Source organism: Micromys minutus (assembly GCF_963924665.1).
Source record: "Micromys minutus genome assembly, chromosome: 6".
NCBI lineage: Eukaryota > Metazoa > Chordata > Mammalia > Rodentia > Muridae > Micromys > Micromys minutus.
In genome coordinates this window covers 56,055,238-56,073,841 of record NC_137975.1, presented here as the reverse complement: position 1 = coordinate 56,073,841, position 18,604 = coordinate 56,055,238, and the positions used below count along the sequence as shown (strand labels likewise).

Sequence of the window (18,604 nt, the reverse complement as noted above, 5' to 3'; positions counted from 1 at the left end):
GTGGTCGCTCGGGGCCGGAGGGGGACGATTTCCCCGCCGCGGGGCCCCCAGAGAATGAATCGGGGGCTCTGCTGAGGCGAGACGGCAGGGCTGGAGAGCAGTGGCAGCAAAGGGCTGCGGTGGCGTCCACGCAGCGGGATGTGCGAGAGTTACTCCAGGTCGTTGTTGAGGGTCTCGGTGGCGCAGATCTGCCAGGCGCTGGGCTGGGACTCGGTGCAGCTCAGTGCCTGCCACCTCCTCACCGACGTCCTGCAGCGATATCTGCAGCAGCTGGGCCGGGGCTGCCATCGGTACTCTGAACTCTGTGAGTACTGGGGCTGGGTTGCGGGAGGGCTGCCCCAAGCCGGTCACGAGTGACACCTTTGCCCCCCCGGACCCCTTTGGGCGTCCCCTCCAGGGGTAGCGTTCCGAAGCCGGCTTTGAGATGGGGATCCTCTCAGACTCCGATGGTCTGGGGCTTCCACTGTCTCCTGCGAACTCCAGTCATCCCTTAGGTGCCTCTTCCTCATCCGCTAACTTCCCGCCACCAGCAGGGAAGCGGGGTCCCGGCTCGCAGCTACACACCCTCTCACCTATGCTGGTCCTGGAATGGTGCTTCGTTCCTTCTCATTGTCTAGGGTCTCCTGCGGCCAGAGCCACCCCCAGAATGCTCTCCATCTCGCTCACCTTGGTCTTTTGCCTCCCTTGCCCGCAAACTACTACAACTAGTTGTCACAGGCGCTCCGTCTACCGGCCGTTTCTTACAAGGCTGGCCATTCCTGAGCTCCTAACTAGACTCGTTGACAGCTCTGCTCAGTCAGGGTCGCTGCCTCCCCGCTCCCGCCCCCCCCCCCCCCATTTCTGTTCCTTTCACAGACTTCTCCACTTGCTACTTTTTGAGGCCAGTTTTGTCGATTTCGCTGAATAACTTTCCTAAGTATCTGTTACGCACCGAGTCCTTCCTTTATGCCCTTATGTCAGTGTTGATCTAAGTGTGATGGGAGGGATCATAGGGTAATTTGCAAGGTTTTCCTGGTCCTCAGTGCTGCAGTATCTATTGACTTTTAAGTGGATGCCCAATAGCATCTTTAGCCAGTGGTATTTAATGATTTGGAATGTTTCAATAGAAGCTACAGATTATTTATAGATGTGTGATTTTATTGATGTATGAGTGCATGTGTGTGTGTGGGGGGGGGTTTATACCATTCATTTAAATTCCATGATAAGACTTTTAAGGTCGTAAGTTGGATAACTAAATGAAGTGTAAAATTAGGAACTATAGATTCGCCATACCTTTAAGACCCCAAATGCTATTCTTAACAAAATAATCAAACCCCCCAAAAGGCTCCAAATGCCGTTCTTTAAAAAAAAAAAAATCAAACCCCAACATAAATCAGATTCTATGGTATAAATCGATAAATCGCATGTTGTCAATCATTTTTAAAGAATATTTCAACTGTGTTCTATTGGCTACCGTCTAAACTCTTAACAGCACACAGTTCCCTTTGTGAGCTAGTGTTTATTCTTCCTTTTGCCACCCTGACATACTAAACTGCAACCATGTTATTCTACTTTCCCTTTCCAGCACATCTGAAAGCTATCCTCTCCCGTTCCCACACTTTTTTACTGAATGTCAGTACCACATACATTTTGACATTTACTTATTACTTGCTCTGGGAAATTTGTGTTATTGGGTGTCACAATCCTGTGCATATTTTGGCTTTTCTATTTTTCATCCTATTTTGTAATTGTTTGTGTCTATTTGTTGTACCCTGTCCCAGAAGATAAATTGATTATATTCATATTCTGCATAAGTACCTAATAAGCACCTGATTGGAGCGTCCTGATTGTATTTGTGTTGCCTTAGGGTTGTTAAGATAGGAAACAGTTGGTGAGTAAGTTAATGAATAGTCTACAAAGACTTACTGAATGAATTCCTAAAATGCATTTTTTTTGAGTGACTTTGATTTTCTAAGTTGTAACCTACAAAGTGGCTTTCATTCATTGGCCTCAGCACCTTAAAAGTATGTCCTGGCAGAATGATCTCTAGCTTTTGCTTCTTTACCTTTAAGGCCCTCCTCCATTGTTGTTCAGTATATTGTTACTATTACGTTTAAGATAGATTATATTTTGTTACCTAGTTCCAGAACTAAAAGCAGATGTTGTATACCTTTTGGGTTCTGAAAACACCCCCTGAATACATAGTTACCTTCCATGCCAGGTCGTTTATGGATTTAAGCATCTCACAGTGTCCAAGGGATTATTGTGCTTTACTGTGAACCTCCTCATTCCTTACTGTCCCTCTTCCCATTCCTCTCCATCTTCTCCTCCTCACTCTCTTACTCCCCCTTCTCCCCTCCCTCCCCCTCTTCTCCTCCTCCCCCTCCCCCACTCCCCTTCACTTCTCCCTCTCTCCCTCCTTCTCCCCCTCCCTCTCCCTCTTACCCTCCCCCCCATTTCTTATTTTGTGTTTGAGACAGGGTCTCTCTCCATAGTCCTGGCTGACCTAGAACTCACTATGTGGACTAGACACCTGCTTCTGCCTCATGAGTGCAGGGATTAAAAGTGTGGGCCATCACATTTAGCATGGACCTCCCCCCACACACCTTTTTCTTTAGTTTTCACATACCCAAGGCTGTCCTGGAACTCTCTCTGTAGACCAGGCAGTCCTTGAATTCCCAGAGATCCACCTGCCTCTGCCTCCTGAATGCTGAGACTAAAGGTGCATGTCACTGTCCAGCATGAAACTTTTTTATAACTACCCATTTTTTTCTAGTCAGTTTTCTTTTCCTCCTTTCCACTCTTTTTTTTTCCTTTGTTTAAATGAGAATATGATTCTAAGATTCATTATTCCCCATTTGGATTTGGTGACTAGTTAGAAATGCTTATTTATTAAACAGACAGTTTTAGATTACAGGGTTGCAGACTGTCCATTCATTTACTAGCTAACAGTTTTCTGAGTGTCTATGCTATTTTGGCTCCACCACGGGGTGATAAAAATATAACCAGGGTTCTTCAATCTGTTACCACATTAGTACTGAGGTAGTATATGAATATAATCATTTGTCCCCTGAGAAATGGCACACACACACACAGTTACAATTTTCTTTTAAAATTGAATTCTGTAACTTCAGGTTACCATTATGTCATCTTGTATTCTATAATAAATTCTCCTGGTGTTTTTGAAACATGTTTATTGAGCACTACTTATGAACGGAGCCTTGGGCCAAGTGTTGTGGAATACAGTCTTTGCCTACAGAGGTGTCAGATGTGTGATGTGATCCATTTTCTAAAATAAATAAATAGATGAAGCAAAATAAAACAGGTACTAGAAGCTGTTATTAATTCTACAAATAACACACTTATAAATTGTCTGCGGTGACAGTTTCTCCTACACACGCAGGAACTCTGGTCCCTGGGTGTGGTTATTACCATGACATACTGAAAGCAGTACTAAACCGTTCAGAATGGGTCTTATGCTGCGTTCCCTGACTCCAGTATCTTATGGTACTGGCAGTATATGTAAAACTAGTAAAACAGAGGAATATGGTTTTAGCTGTGGCTTTTAGGGAACACTTGCTTTGGGGGAAAAAGAAGGTAAGATTTGAGAACTAAGAAATATGATTGTGTAGAAATGAAGAGAATTATAGGTCACAAGGCAGCATAAAATGAGAGCAGTTAAAGTACCCAGTAAACTCGACCAGTAACCCTGCCTGGCTAGTTTATTAGAAGGCTATTCAAGAGCCATATGGAAGGCTTTACAAAAGAAGCCTAAGGTAAGAGAATTGCTGAGAGTTCAAGGCCAGCCTTGACTACAAAATAAAACTGTTGTCTCCAAGAACCAAACCAAAGCAAAGTCACAGAAGGAGTAAAACCAGGGCCGGTCACAGTAGTACACATCTGTAATCCTAATACTGGAAAGGTACTTCAGGGACACTGCACATTCAAGGCCAACAACACAGAGGAAGGGAAGGAAATGCTCCATGTTCCTAAGTAGGGTAATATTCTGATAAGACACTGAGAAAATGTTCAGCCAGTGATGTGCTGGGTGGGCAGAACTTGAAGGCACAGTCCTGCCCTATCTGCCCTTTTACGAGATACCATGGTCCACTTTTACACTCCCAACACACAGAAGATTGAGACAGGAGGATCACTGAGTTTGGAGCCAATCCATATTATATGTTGTCAGTGAGAACTTTGTATTTAAACCATTCACCAAACCACATAAAAATCTTTTAGCTACCCTAGGTGTTGATAGAATATTATAAAAATAAGCATTTCATAAATCTTAAGTCACTTTTTAAGATAAATTTTTTCTTTAATGAGAAGAAATGATATGCACGCTTACATTCAGTAAAAGGAGAAATGTATGTTATTTATCTGTTTTTGTGCATCACTGAAAGTGTGCTTGCTTGTTTGCATGTTCACTTGTTTGTTTTGACTCAGGGTTTATCTACTTAGCCCTGCTGTCCTGGAACTCACTATATATACCAAACTGACCTCAAACTCAGAGATCTGCCTCTCGAGTTCTGGGACTAAAGGCGAGTGTTACTACTACACCTGTCCTGAAAAAGTATTTGCTGGGCTAGTGAGATTGCTTGCTGGGTAATGGTGCTGACTGCTAAACCTGGCACCCTGTGTTCAGACTCTGGGCTCATGATGGAAAGAGACCCTATTCCAACCAATTAGTTCTCTCCCCTTCCCTGCCTTTCTCCCTCCCTCCCATTTTCCCTCCTTCCATCCTTCTCCCCCTCCCCCCACATTTCCTTCCCTTCCTCTTTCTTTCTTTCTTTCTTTCTTTCTTTCTTTCTTTCTTTCTTTCTTTCTTTCTTTCTTTCTTTCTTTCTCTCTTGTTTTTGAGAGAGATATCTCATTATGTAGCTCTGGTCTTGAACTCACTATGTAGACCAGGCTGGCCATGAATTCAGAGAGATCTGCCTGTCTCTGTCCTGATTTCTGGGACTAAAGGAGTGTACCACCATATCTACCAGTCAGCTTTATATTATTTAAGCAGTACGATATTCTGTTTAAAAAGCTAATAAATATTTTCATCTAACTTGGTTTTAAATAAGTAATGTATTTCATTTTAACCCATATATATATGTATATATATACATATATATATATTAATGTTTTGAAAATAACCATGTACTTTCTTCCTAATGATATCATTTCCTTTTGACTTTGTTTCAGATGGCCGAACAGACCCCATTTTGGATGATGTTGGTGAAGCCTTCCAACTTATGGGAGTTAATCTACACGAACTAGAAGACTATATTCATAATATTGAACCTGTCACTTTCCCACATCAAATTCCTTCATTTCCTGTTAGCAAGAATAATGTCCTTCAGTTTCCTCAGCCCGGAAGTAAAGATGCAGAGGAAAGAAAAGACTACATTCCGGATTACCTGCCTCCCATCGTGTCTTCTCAAGAAGGTATTTACTGTCTGATCCTCCTCCTGTGTTAGCTTTCCACACTCTGCCAACGCTCACATCCTGGAACCGCATTCTCAGTGTTTTAAAGTGATTTACAGTTTATTCTAACCCTTTAGCAGACATGCTTGTAGCTGGTGTCAGGCAGTCTTGTGTGATCAAGGTTTGGGATGAGATATTCATCTACTTTGTGACTTGTAGACGGGGGAGAATAGGATGTGACCAGCAGAATCTTCTCGGTACATGTATTGTATGAGTTAGAAGGTCTTTGAAACAAAAAGGAAATCTTAGGTATGTCTTGTCCTGTTATTTGATTGTTGAAGAGCTGAATGCCACCGCACTATACACAGGTGGGTTGGGGGGATGATGCGTACATTGTGAGCATTTGCTGGTTTGGAACCTAGCTCTGCATTTTTGGGGGGAAGCGTGTGAGTAGAAATCATTTCTTCTTGGCCATTTAGAACTTTTGATTATAGAAAGGGTGGAGATGCAGCTCAGTTGGTAGAGTACTTTCTTGTACACACCCTGAGTTCCTCCCCAAGCACTGTATAAAACTAGGCATGATGGTCCATGCCTGTGATGCCAGGACTCGGGAGATCGAAGAAATCAGAAGTTCAAGGTCACCGGAGGCTACATGGTGAGCTCAGGCCACCCTGGGCGACATAAGGCCCTGTCTCAAAGAAAGAAAGGAAAGAAGGCAGGCGGGTATCTGTCAGGAAGGGAAGCTGGTTGGTTTACAATGTAAACAGATTAAAAGTCACAAAATGAATGGCAGTTGCTAAGACCAGGGCAAGTAAGGCATGGGGATTTATGTTTAATTTGAACAGAATTTGAGTTTCGGAAGGCAGTCCATTTTAGAGATTGATGATGGTGATGCTTATGTAAGAATGTGAACTGTACTAGTAAAAAGTAGTTAAAATGGACTATGTATGGAATCATTCAGTATCTGTGTTTTGTGAGTGGCCAGTCTCATACAGTATCAGGTCTTCAAGCCTTGTCTTCAGTGTTTGTGTGCCAGCATTGTCCTCTTGGTTTTGGTTTGATTTTGCTTATTGAGACAGGATCTACCCATTAGTTCTGACTTTCCGAGAGCTCACTATGTAGACCAGACTGCTTGAACTCACAGAGATCCATCCTTTGCACTCCTGTAGGATTAAAGGCATGTGCCACCATGCCTTGTGAATTGTCTTTTTAAGGCTGGGTGATGTGACATTTGCATATTCCACATCTATTTCACTACCTCTAAATAGACACTGGTTGCTTCTACCTTTAGCTGCTATGATCATATGAACTTGGAGTGTAAATCCCTGTCTATGTCTCTGCCTTCAGTTCTCTTGGGTCAAAAATGGACATGCTGTGTTGAGATGAAATACAGAATACAGAATTTTGTTTGTTTGAATGCTGGGCATTGAACTCAGGGCTTTGCACATGTTCCTCTACTGACAACACATCCACCTACTGTAAAGTTTTATTTTATTATATTTCATTTATTTATTTGTGTGTGCATGTGCACACCAAGAGTGCCATATCACGTGTTGTATGTAGAGATCGTAAATGGTTTTTTGCTTAAGTTATGTGAGTTCTGGCATCAGAACTTAGATCATCAAGGCTTAGAGCATCAAGCTCCCTTGCCTGCTGAGCCATCTCTTCCACCCCAGTATGTATCTAATTTTTGAGGCACCATACCACTATTTTCCAAATCAACTGCCATCGTTTACCTTCCAACCAGGGATTGCCAAAGGCTGCAGCTTTTTGCAGCTCATTTTGTAGACTCTCGTGTTCCCCTAGCTTTTGAAGTATTACTTGCCTGTTTCATAGACTAGGCTTAAACTTGGAGTAGGTTGTTTTCCAATCCATGTGGCCATGCTACCTATCTGAAATCTGGACAGACACTGGACCTGAGCTGTAAGCGTTCTCATGGATTGATGGGTTGCTGTGAGACCCTGGCTCTAGTGAGAGGTGCTAGAGTTGGAGTACGTCTGTGTGAAATTGAGGCCCCATTCATCTTGGCAGTAGCCATGGTAGACAGAGAAGGTACTTACTGTAGTTTTCGTTCTTTCCTGTTCTTGGGAGGTGGTGATGTGTGTGAATATGGTTAAGATTGTCGAGGGGCATGGGCATTCCTGTGGAATCCAGAGGAAGGTGTCAGCAGATGTTCTTCAGCATCAGCCTTACTGTTCCCTCAATTAAGACCTGGCTTTCACTGAACCTAAAGCTTACACTTTTTTGACAGGGCTAGCTAGCCAGTAGTCCTTCTTTTTCTGTAACCCACAGTACTGGGGTTACAGGTATGTGTATGTGTGTATGTGTGTGTGTACTCACATCCAGCTGTTTACAGCTGGATATCCAAGGTTAGGTTTGCCCAGCATGCATGCTTACACACTGAGCCATCTGTCTCCCTTCACTGTAACTTCTTTCAAAAGTTATCAACATTCTCTTGTCTGAGCCCTTTAAGAGACAGACTGCTCAATAGTTTAGCAGCTTTCCTTCAGGATCTTGTAGAGTAATACTGACAGAAGCCAGGCATTGGTGATACTGGTCTGAGAATAGCACAGCATTCGTAGATGGTCATAATGGAGTCGGGCATCACTTGTACTGTCATGTCCATTAGAAGGCCCGCTTTCTCCTCTCTCTGGGCCTCCTGCTCTTAGTATCAGACTGTGAAGTCTGGGATGTACCTCAGCCATCACCAGTTTTCCTTAATAACTGCTGAGCATTCTGCTCAGCCACCACCTTTGATTCATCTGTATTTATGACCTTTATTTACTGTTCGGGAAATCTTACTTAGATGCAGTTCTCTTAAAGCCCTTTTTTGTTTAATGATAATGTTTGGTTTTTAGTGTAGAAACCTACTTTTATTATATCTGCTTTAAACAGAAATTATTTTAACTAGTTCATATAAAACCAATATTAACAAAGGATATAGAGGTGGGGCACTGGCCAGGTAGTAACTGGATTGACTGGAACTCCACCCTCTCCTTTAGTCAGGCTGTATCAGGTGGTCCTGGAATTTCTTTCTTGTTGGTGTTGATAAATGTGTTGCTTACACATCCAATATATCTTCATGAAAATAGTACTAAGAATCTATGATGTGTCCTCTTATACTATGAAAATTAATCCTTGGCAGTCTGTGAAATTTTTAATCTCCCAGTGTATTTACTAGTACACAAAAATTGTAATTGTTTAAATGAATAAAAATCCAAAATGCTGAGAAGAAACAAGGGATTAGAGAAAGAAATGAACAGAATGATAATAATAGTAACAGGTACATCGATAGTTTTTAAAATGATGTGATCATGAGTTTTATGTTTGTGAGTAAGATAGAGTCCAAGTTAACAACCAGAATTCATGTGTATCGTCATGCAAATGGCATGTGACTGAGCTAGGCTAACCCCTCCCCTAAATCATTTTGTTTGTTTGAGGAACGGGTTCTCACGCTGTGGCCTAAGTGAACATGGACTTCACTCTGTAGCCTAGGCTGGCTTCAGACTCTCTGCTGGGATTACAGGTGTCTTTCTAGGTTAAAAACGTTAGCCTCTCACTTCAGTGTACCTTCAAACTTTCCACATAGAACTGTTTTTCACTTTTCTTATCCACTACCTACTAGACCACCTACTTAATAGTTAAGTTGCTTAACAATGTGGGGAGGGTTCTTTTAAAAATCGGACCTATGAGGAAGAGGGTGTAGAGTGGTGGTTAGAGCATTTGCTTTGACTGCAGAGCCCTGGAGTCAGTCCCAGCCCTGCAGAAAACAACAGCAGCAAATAAATAAAAGCCAAGAAACTTGAACCCAGATATTCTAGTTTTGTTTTTCTTTATTTTGATTTGCTATAATAAAATTCTTATAAAGTTATGGTTATCATATTTAAATGCTGCCAAATAAGCGTAGTTAAAATATCAACTTTATAGTCAGTAGTGAAAATACATGAGAAAAAAAAAACATTGGGGTTTCTTCTCTGGATTATTTGAGACACAATGATCTCACTTAAATTGTTTTTGACAAGATAGGCATAGTGGCACGTGCCTTTAATCCTGACACTTGGCTAGTCTCTGTGAGTTTGTGACCACCCTGGTCTATAGAGTGAGTTCTAGGAGAGTCAGGGCTACACAGTGACACTCTGTCTTGGAAAACTAAATAAAAAATTAGATTAGAAACCATAAATATAGCCAGGCATGGTTGCACATACCTTTAATCCCTGCACTAGGGAGCTAAGGGTAATGTCTGTTTGTGTGCCACAGGCATACTCGTCCTCTGTAGGGACCATTAGATTTCCTGGAATCAGTGATAGGAACAATTTTAAGCTGTTCTGTGGGTGCTGCAGATTGAAGGTTGGCAAGTCGTCTTAACCTGAGCTGGTTGCAGATGTCCTTCGACTCATTATGGAGTTGCATCCCAGTGAGCTTGTTGTAACTTGAACATGTCATAAGTTAAGATGCATCGCTGGGCAAGCCTATAGAGCTCCTGGAGAGAATTTCCTGTTTACCCAGTGTCCCAGGGGCAGGTATAATGTCTCTTTTGCCATCATCATAACTTCTAAAAATCATAAGCTGAACCAGTGTTTTGGTGACCTCGGTGGTTCATGGTAGTTTCTCCAGCTCCGCAGTGCGCCCTCTTCTGTTGCTTTTGTGTAATGCCCCAAACACTAACTTCCATCCCTGTTCCCCAAGGCTTTTATTGGATCTTTCCTTTTACTTCAAGTTAGCTTTCCTGATGCTCTCGAAAGATCAGTGTCTATGTACTACTTTAAGTTATAATTTGGATTCTTTAAGGGTGCTCAAACTATAAGTATCAGTGGTTTTTTTAACTTAATGTACAATGAAAACAAAGGGTATGAATGGATTTTTTAAAGTGTGTGGGGTGAGATGGTTCAGTTGACAACTGCTGGCACTTTTGAGAGGGAGGACTCCAGAGGAGCAGTCACCCCTAAAGACCTAGCAGACCTCCTTGCAGCCATCAGAATGATCATAGGAAGGAGCACAGGTGGGGCATGTTCATGGATAAGATTTGGTTATAAAGTTGTTTTAGAGAATTAAATGCATGCTAGCCGAGGTCTCACAGTTGGGAGACTGTGTGGATGATCACATATGTAAATTAAACCTTAAAGAAATTGGCCAGATGTTGAGTTAACATTTATAATAAGGGAATATTGTAACATATCTTTTATGCTGATTTTTTTTTAAATGGGAGTCAGATAGAATTCAAGATTACATAATAAGCCAAGGACCTTGGGATATTGTCCCAGGTCAGACAAGGTTGTCTGTTAAGAGCGGCAGATGCACTTGCTGTGCAACAAATGGCTGGAGATCTGGCTACTGACTGAGTGTCTTTTATGTGCCAGATAGTCATTGTGACCCAGGCCGGGGACAGTGCTCTCACTCAGCTCCTGATTTAGTGCACGTGTTAGAGATGACCCCGCCTTCTTCATAGGATAGTGAACTCATATTCTCTCAGCTGCTTATCTATTTCTTTCTTTATTTTTGAGGTGGGTATAGCTATGCACCCCAGGCTAGCCTGAACTTTCATCCTTTCTGCCCCATCTCCTGAGTACTAGGACACAGGCATATGCCACTGTCTGGCTCTTTCAGTTCTTAAGCAGAAAGTGCTGAAAATCTAAAATTAGTTCTGTTATGAAGAAGAAGATAAAGCATTAATTTCGAGGGGTTTGGATTAGGGTTTGAAGTTATCTAACTACATTTGCACCTGGTGCTACAGCATCTGCTGCTGTGTGGTACCTGCTGCTGTGTGGTACCTGATGCTGTGTGGTACCTGCTGCTGTGTGGTACCTGATGCTGTGTGGTACCTGCTGCTGTGTGGTACCTGATGCTGTGTGGTACCTGATGCTGTGTGGTACCTGCTGCTGTGTGGTACCTGCTGCTGTGTGGTACCTGCTGCTGCTGCTGCTGTGTGGTACCTGCTGCTGTGTGGTACCTGCTGCTGTGTGGTACCTGATGCTGTGTGGTACCTGCTGCTGTGTGGTACCTGATGCTGTGTGGTACCTGCTGCTGTGTGGTACCTGCTGCTGCTGCTGCTGCTGCTGCTGTGTGGTGCCTGCTGCTGTGTGGTACCTGCTGCTGTGTGGTACCTGCTGCTGCTGCTGCTGTGTGGTACCTGCTGCTGTGTGGTACCTGCTGCTGTGTGGTACCTGCTGCTGTGTGGTACCTGCTGCTGCTGCTGCTGTGTGGTACCTGCTGCTGTGTGGTACCTGCTGCTGTGTGGTACCTGATGCTGTGTGGTACCTGCTGCTGTGTGGTACCTGATGCTGTGTGGTACCTGCTGCTGTGTGGTACCTGCTGCTGCTGCTGCTGCTGTGTGGTGCCTGCTGCTGTGTGGTGCCTGCTGCTGTGTGGTGCCTGCTGCTGTGTGGTACCTGATGCTGCTGCTGCTGCTGTGTGGTACCTGCTGCTGTGTGGTACCTGATGCTGTGTGGTACCTGCTGCTGTGTGGTACCTGCTGCTGTGTGGTGCCTGCTGCTGCTGCTGCTGCTGTGTGGTACCTGCTGCTGTGTGGTACCTGCTGCTGTGTGGTACCTGCTGCTGTGTGGTGCCTGCTGCTGTGTGGTACCTGCTGCTGTGTGGTACCTGCTGCTGCTGCTGCTGCTGCTGCTGTGTGGTACCTGCTGCTGTGTGGTGCCTGCTGCTGCTGCAGTGTGGTATCTAAAACACCAATTGATAGCTTGGCATTTCCTGCAACAGGACAGTGCTAAGCCATTGGGATTCCCCTCTCAGATGTTAGACACCTGGTAAATGCAAATAATTATGATAGAAGTGGAAGTTATTTGACCTGATAAAATGGGGGCTGATTACTTCCTTGGGATTATAGTTGAATGATATAAATAAATTATCTTGGCTCACATTTACCATTATTTCTCCTGAGAATCTGTACTGGGTATTGACATAGTACATGGCTTCATGGGTATAATGGTTGACATAACATGGCTTCAAAAGTACAGTGTAGTAAGTATATCTGTAATAACGTCTTCCCAAGTCTCCCTAAACTGAATATAACAACAGAGTGTAGAGTGCAGCACAGTAGGGCCGAGTCTGCTCCCTCCTAGGGGATTCGTCTGCATTTGCCTAGGCACCTGCTTTACTCCCCACAGAACCGTCTTTGCCCTTCCACTTACACAGACCAGAGTGGAGCTTGGTCTGGGAAAGGTAGTTAGTACTGTAAGGAAGAGGAAGCTACGTGAGAATGTATGTTTTAAATAATCTGTTTATTTTTACCTGATCATTGTGTTTGCCTACATGTATGTCTGTATGAGGGTGTCGGATCTTGAATTTATAGACAGTTGCTATGAGGATGCTGGGACTTGAACCTGGGTCCTCCAGAAGACCAGCCAGTGCTCTTAACTGCTGAGCCACCTCTTCAGCCCCATGACAATGTATTTTTACTTTTTGTATTTGTTTTCCATTGGTTTGTAATAATAGACTTTATTTTTTGTAATTGTTTAGTAATTGTTTCTTTTTTAGTTTAGTAATTTAGTTTTTTTTAAAAAAAACTTATGGATATATTGAAACTTCTTATTTACAAATACTTACATATAGTTAGTTATTTGCATCTTATTTTACTAAAGAGGGAAAAACAGATAATGCTTCTTGTTCTGTGCCTCTTTTGTCCCTGCTATCTGTCTCAGTGTCTCTCTCCCTCCCTGCCCCCTTCTCTCTGCCTACTGGCACTATGACAAATTTTGTTGTGTTGCTAATTAACTTTTGGTAATTCGTTTATTGTTCATTGCAATGCCCTGTGTGTAATGTGTGCACTTTTCTCTCACTTCATCAGACTTGGTTTCAGCTAACAGTTTTTAATACAATGCTATATAGTAACAGTGTAAAGTTTCGATAAGCACTGATCCTGCTGGTAACGTTCTTAGTCCTTTTACCCTATTGGAGACCTAATGCTCAACAGTGTAAGGAAACCGGTCCTTGCTGACTGTGGAGGTGACTGTAGTTCAGTAGGTGGCACCCTTTTCTTTCTTAGTATCAATGAGTGTGCAATCACACGCAAGACTGTTTTAAGTCAAGAGTAGAAACAGCATCAGATACTCACGACTTGCTTCCGCCTTCTTTCCGTTTTCCCGTTCAGCTCTGGAGCTTTGCTGGATGCTCGAATGTAAATCTGTTGGACATGTGCCTGCCCTGAGGAAGCATCTGCATCTAGAACAGAATCTCTGTTAGCACAGTCCCATGTTGTCCTTTCAGAAGCCAGTTTTCTTTCCAAAGTTTGAAATTATTATCTATTGTCATCTTCCTTTCCGTCTATAATTTATTTTTAAATATTATCATCTGAGTTCCATCAGAAGACACATTAGAAATTAACTTTTTCCCATTCTAAAGCAGCAGATTTCCTTATTTCTAGCAGATCCCTGCCTTCCTGCTTTGTGGAAAGTGTTTGGGTGAGTGGAGTAGGTATATCTTCCTTTGTATTGTGTGACAGTGCTGACCTGTTCCCGCACACTCTTTAATTCTTTGTCCATTTTGAGCAATGCACACTAACCTACTTAGCTGTTTTCTCACTGCTGGCCACTGTGGCTCCAGAGCAAAGCTCCCTCCTGCACATTTTGAATCATACTATTTCCTTCTGACAAATTCCGAGGAGTTCTTAGGTCAAAAGTTTATGGTTTCTGACACATCTTACATACTGGTTTCAATTCTTTTGTATCAGTTTACAAAGCCAAAATGAGTGTGTGATTGGATCGCATTTCAACAGTATCACCAAATGAATTCCAAGCCTCTTTTTTCCCCCTAGAAGGGTAGATTAAGCTTTTTTGGGGACACAGTCATTTGTTTTTCAAGAATTTACTCAAAATGTAGGAAGTACCTAAAACCTTAACACCCCTGACCCGAACTAGAGTCTGGCCACTAAGGTGATGTTGATGTCCCCAGGTCTCTCTGTATTTCTGTAAGTGTGCATATGGGTGTGTGTGCAGTGTTCATTGTAGAGTCGCCTAGCATGTGTGATGTCACATGTGTTTCCCATGTGATTAGTCACACATACTCTGTGCTGGCCATCAACTGTTTTCTCTTTGCTGGGCAGTTGGGAGGCTTCACTTGATAGAAATGTCTAAAGTGAGCTGGAGCGATGTGATTGAGTGGGCCTGTGAGGCACGGCTGGCTGTGTAGATGGGAGAAGTAAGTATTTATGCATATATACTAACCTACAGAAGATAGCCACTCAAATTTAAAGTGAAGGTACGCTGTCCCCGAGTTAAACAGTCCCAGTCCCAATGACACAGTGTAGTCATTCATTTTATCCCACCACTTCAGCGGAGCCTTCTAACATAGTAGGTGTTTTATTTGCACTTTCTTCTCTTTCTTTTCCTTTTCTTCTTACAAGGCACTGTCTCATGTGTCCCAGGCTGGCCTTGAACTCACTGAGGATAACATTGAGCTGCTGCTTCTTCCTCTCAGGTTCTGGGACTGCAGACAGCGCCCTTCACACAGCCTGTGCAGTTCCTCTGCCATTGTCATTAAGCAGATCTTGCAGAATTGGGATTTTAATTCTCCATGGACTTTAGTTTTTGTTTTGAGGTTTTTTTGAAGACGTTTTGATGTTTGTAATAATTCAAATTTTGTGGTTTGTGTTTTTTGCTTAGAGGTCATAGAAGAATAAAAAAAGTTTTACTGCTTGTGGCTTTGGGATTATTTTGTAGCTTGAAGGCAGTATGAGATTTCAGAGATTACATTTTCTCAAAGCTTCAAATATTTTCCATTATTTCATAAAATATTATTCATTAACTGCTTCCAAATATGCCTTAAAATATAAAATATCAATACAATGGAGAGTTAATTAAGTTGCCTACACAAAGATGAACCAGTAGTGAGATAAATGGTCATCCTCTGTTTTTCTTATGTGGATCTGAGAGTGCTGTAATTCAGTGTGTTCAGGAAGAATGGAGCCTGGGCTTGCTGGTGTTGCCTGTCATTTTCCTCAGTCAGAAACAAACAAACAAAAACCCAAATCAGAAAGTCGCTGTTTGTCAGCATTTCTTTTCTTCAATAGAGCTGAAATGTTTAAATATTTTATTTTTCTATGTATAATAAAAAGGATAAAGTTAATGGGATTCACAGTTATTAGAGAAATTAAACTAGGGGTCTGGAGAGATGAATCAGCAGTCCAGAGTAAATGTTCTTCCAGCAAACCGGAGTTCAGTTCCAAGCGCACAGCCGCCTGTAACTACAGGGTATCTGAAGCCTTCTTCTGTTCCCTTGGACACCTGTACTCGTGTGTGCATACCACACACAGATACACATAGTTAAAAGGCAAATAAATCTTTTTTTTTTTTTTTTTTTTAAAGAAAGGGGCTGGAGAGATGGCTCAGTGATTAAGAGCACTGTCTATTCTTCCAGAGGTTCTGAGTTCAATTCCCAGCAACCACATGGTGGCTCACAACCATCTGTGATGGGATCTGATGCCCTCTGCTGGTGAGTCTGAAGACAGCTAGAGCATACTCACATACAAAAATTAAATAAATCTTTAAAAAATAAAATAAGAATCAAAGACAGACAAATGAAAGTAAATGCAGAGGTGGTGTTTACGATTGTTTGGTGATGGTGTTGTAGTGGCAGACTCAAAGTGTGCAGACGATAGCATCCTGTAGGAAATTGTGTTTGTAGAGACGCACACCATTGAACAAGAAAGCTTTTATCATACAAGAACAGTCTTGGGGCAAAACAAATTTTCTTACTTTGAAAAGATATATTACAGCATGAAAAATATTTTGTATGACAGTATTTACATACAATGGTAAAACGTTTTATTTTATTGATTTTAAAAATATTTTGTGTATATATGTGTGTGTGCGCATATGTATGTATGTATGTATGTGTGTGTATGTATGTGTGTGTATGTGTGTGTATGTATGTATGTATGTATGTATGTGTGTGTGTGTATGTGTGTGTATGTATGTATGTATGTATGTGTGTGTATGTATGTGTGTGTATGTGTGTGTATGTATGTATGTATGTATGTATGTGTGTGTGTGTATGTGTGTGTATGTATGTATGTATGTATGTGTGTGTATGTATGTGTGTGTATGTGTGTGTATGTATGTATGTATGTATGTGTGTGTGTGTATGTGTGTGTGTGTATGTATGTATGTATGTGTGTGTATGTATGTGTGTATGTATGTGTGTGTGTATGTATGTGTGTATGTATGTGTGTGTGTATGTATGCTCAGGTACACTTTGAGGGCTGAAGAGGGCTTTGCCTCCCCTGGCTTTACATGCCTTTGTAAGCTGCCTTAGAAGGAGGATGAGAACTGAGCTGTCGTTCTCTCAAAAGGGTAGCAAGGGCTTATAATAACTGTAAACCTCTCTCCAAATTTATAGTAAAATCTCTAATAAAATTGTTTTCACTATCCTTTATGTGTACTTCTGTATGTTTACGAATGTAAAGATTGTATGGGTTCCATTTGCTAAATGGCAAGGACTGTGCTTCCTAACACAGTGAAGGGTTAAAGTGAGAAAAACCATACTTGTCAGATTTAATGGCGTTATTCCATTTTAACAGCTCTCTTCAGTGCACAGGCCTAATTGTGACTGACAGACACAATTGGGAACAGTTAGAAAAAATGGTAGCTCTGGAGCAGTCATCAGCAGGGTGAACACTCAGGAAGTCCCAGCTCCATGGTGTCGGAGCAGCGCTCATCTCTCCTTTCCTTTCATGCCCAGTGCGTTCAGATTAACTTTAAAGGAGCGTGAGAGGTGGGTCAGAAGATCGTGTCTGCCGTGAAGTACTACCTGTGTGTGGCGCCCAGCCCAGCAGGCATCAGTCATCAGCTAACAAGCCTTGCCAGGCCCCTTGACAACTGCCAGATAGCCTGCTGCAAATTAAATATGAAACAGGGATGGACTTAGTTTCGCATTTAAAGGATTTCTTCAGATTCAGCTTCAAATGCGGTTGTTGGTGCTGCACTTCTAGTAAAGCTGGCTTTGTGGAGAAGGGAGCGATAGCTTGACTGTCTCTGGTGTTACAGAAAATGCCGTGGGAAAACGAATGCCATGCCATTCTGTACCTTGCCGTGCCCACGTGGCACACACAGTGACCCTCCTTGTAAATAAACGTCACAGGGTTGGTGAGCCATGAAAGTGCAGCCTGTTAGTGAACTTGTTTTCGTGTAGAAAGGGTAAGGTTTTCAACAAATGTTTCGTTCTTCTGAAGCTTTTCTTTTTCAAGTTTGCTTTCTGTGCTTTCATAGTAACAAACAAACATGGTGGATTACATTAGATCTTGAGGGATAGAAGGGTTAGGGTTAGGGTCGGATTCCGGACCTGAGGAAATTTTAACTGAGTGCCCTACTGAAGTGTCCTGAACACATCCGAGGGTTTCTGCACACTAATGCTTTGGTCACTTATTTTATTTGTAGTTATCCCCCCCCCACCCTAAAAATTCAGTAAAACTCTCCCTCCTCACACAGTGCTGGGAGACTTTCTTGAATCTGTGACTGCAGTTGAAGTAGAATTCCATCACTCGTTGTGATGAGGGATTGTGCGTAAGGCTTATGGTATACAGGGCCATGTTCTACCACTGAGATCTCCAGCCCTCTTTTCTCCCTTTCTTTCTTTTCTTTTTGTTTTGTTTTGAATATATGTGAATGTGGGTACACGAATGCCAAGACACAAGATACACGTGTAGAGGTCAGAGCAGAGCCTCGGCTGTCAGTCCTTACTTTCTACCTGTTTAAGACTGGATCTCTTATTACCACTGGGAATGGTACACATGCCTCCAGACATCCCGACTGTGTCTCTCATCTTGATTAGATGCCCCCACTGCATACCTCCAGCTTTTCCATGGGTTCTGGGATTCTGACACAGCACCTCACACTTATATGGCAAGCTCTTTCCCACTGAGCCATCTGCACAGCTGAGTTTTGTTTTGAGATAGGCTATAACTTATTAACTAACTCTAACTTGCTAACTTACCAAGGCTAGCCTTAACCTCAGTCTATAGCTCAGGCAGGTATTAAATCTATAACCTTCCTGCATAATGTCCCGAGAAGCTAGGATTTCTGACCTGTGCCACCAAGCCTGGCTCACACAAATTCATTTATTCATTGCAATAACCACAAAGCAAATGCCACCATATCTGGGATATCAAGTGCTAATTCTCAACTTCATGTTGTCTGCAATCACCTCAGCAGTGGCTTTTCAGTGTATACATGGAAGATTACCTTGCTTGTGTTAATTGATGTGG

At 42.4% G+C, this 18,604-nt stretch overlaps 1 protein-coding gene across 1 annotated transcript in view; it reads left to right on the top strand.

Moving 5' to 3' along the window:
* Positions 1–18,604, top strand: part of TAF3 (TATA-box binding protein associated factor 3) — a 144,950-nt gene continuing 126,346 nt past the window's right edge. Inside the window, exons 1-2 of the mRNA XM_080917822.1 lie at positions 1–304; positions 5,173–5,415. Coding sequence (XP_080773948.1) covers positions 139–304; positions 5,173–5,415 — 409 coding nt within the window. The 5' untranslated portion in view covers positions 1–138. The remainder of the gene's footprint in view (positions 305–5,172; positions 5,416–18,604) is intronic.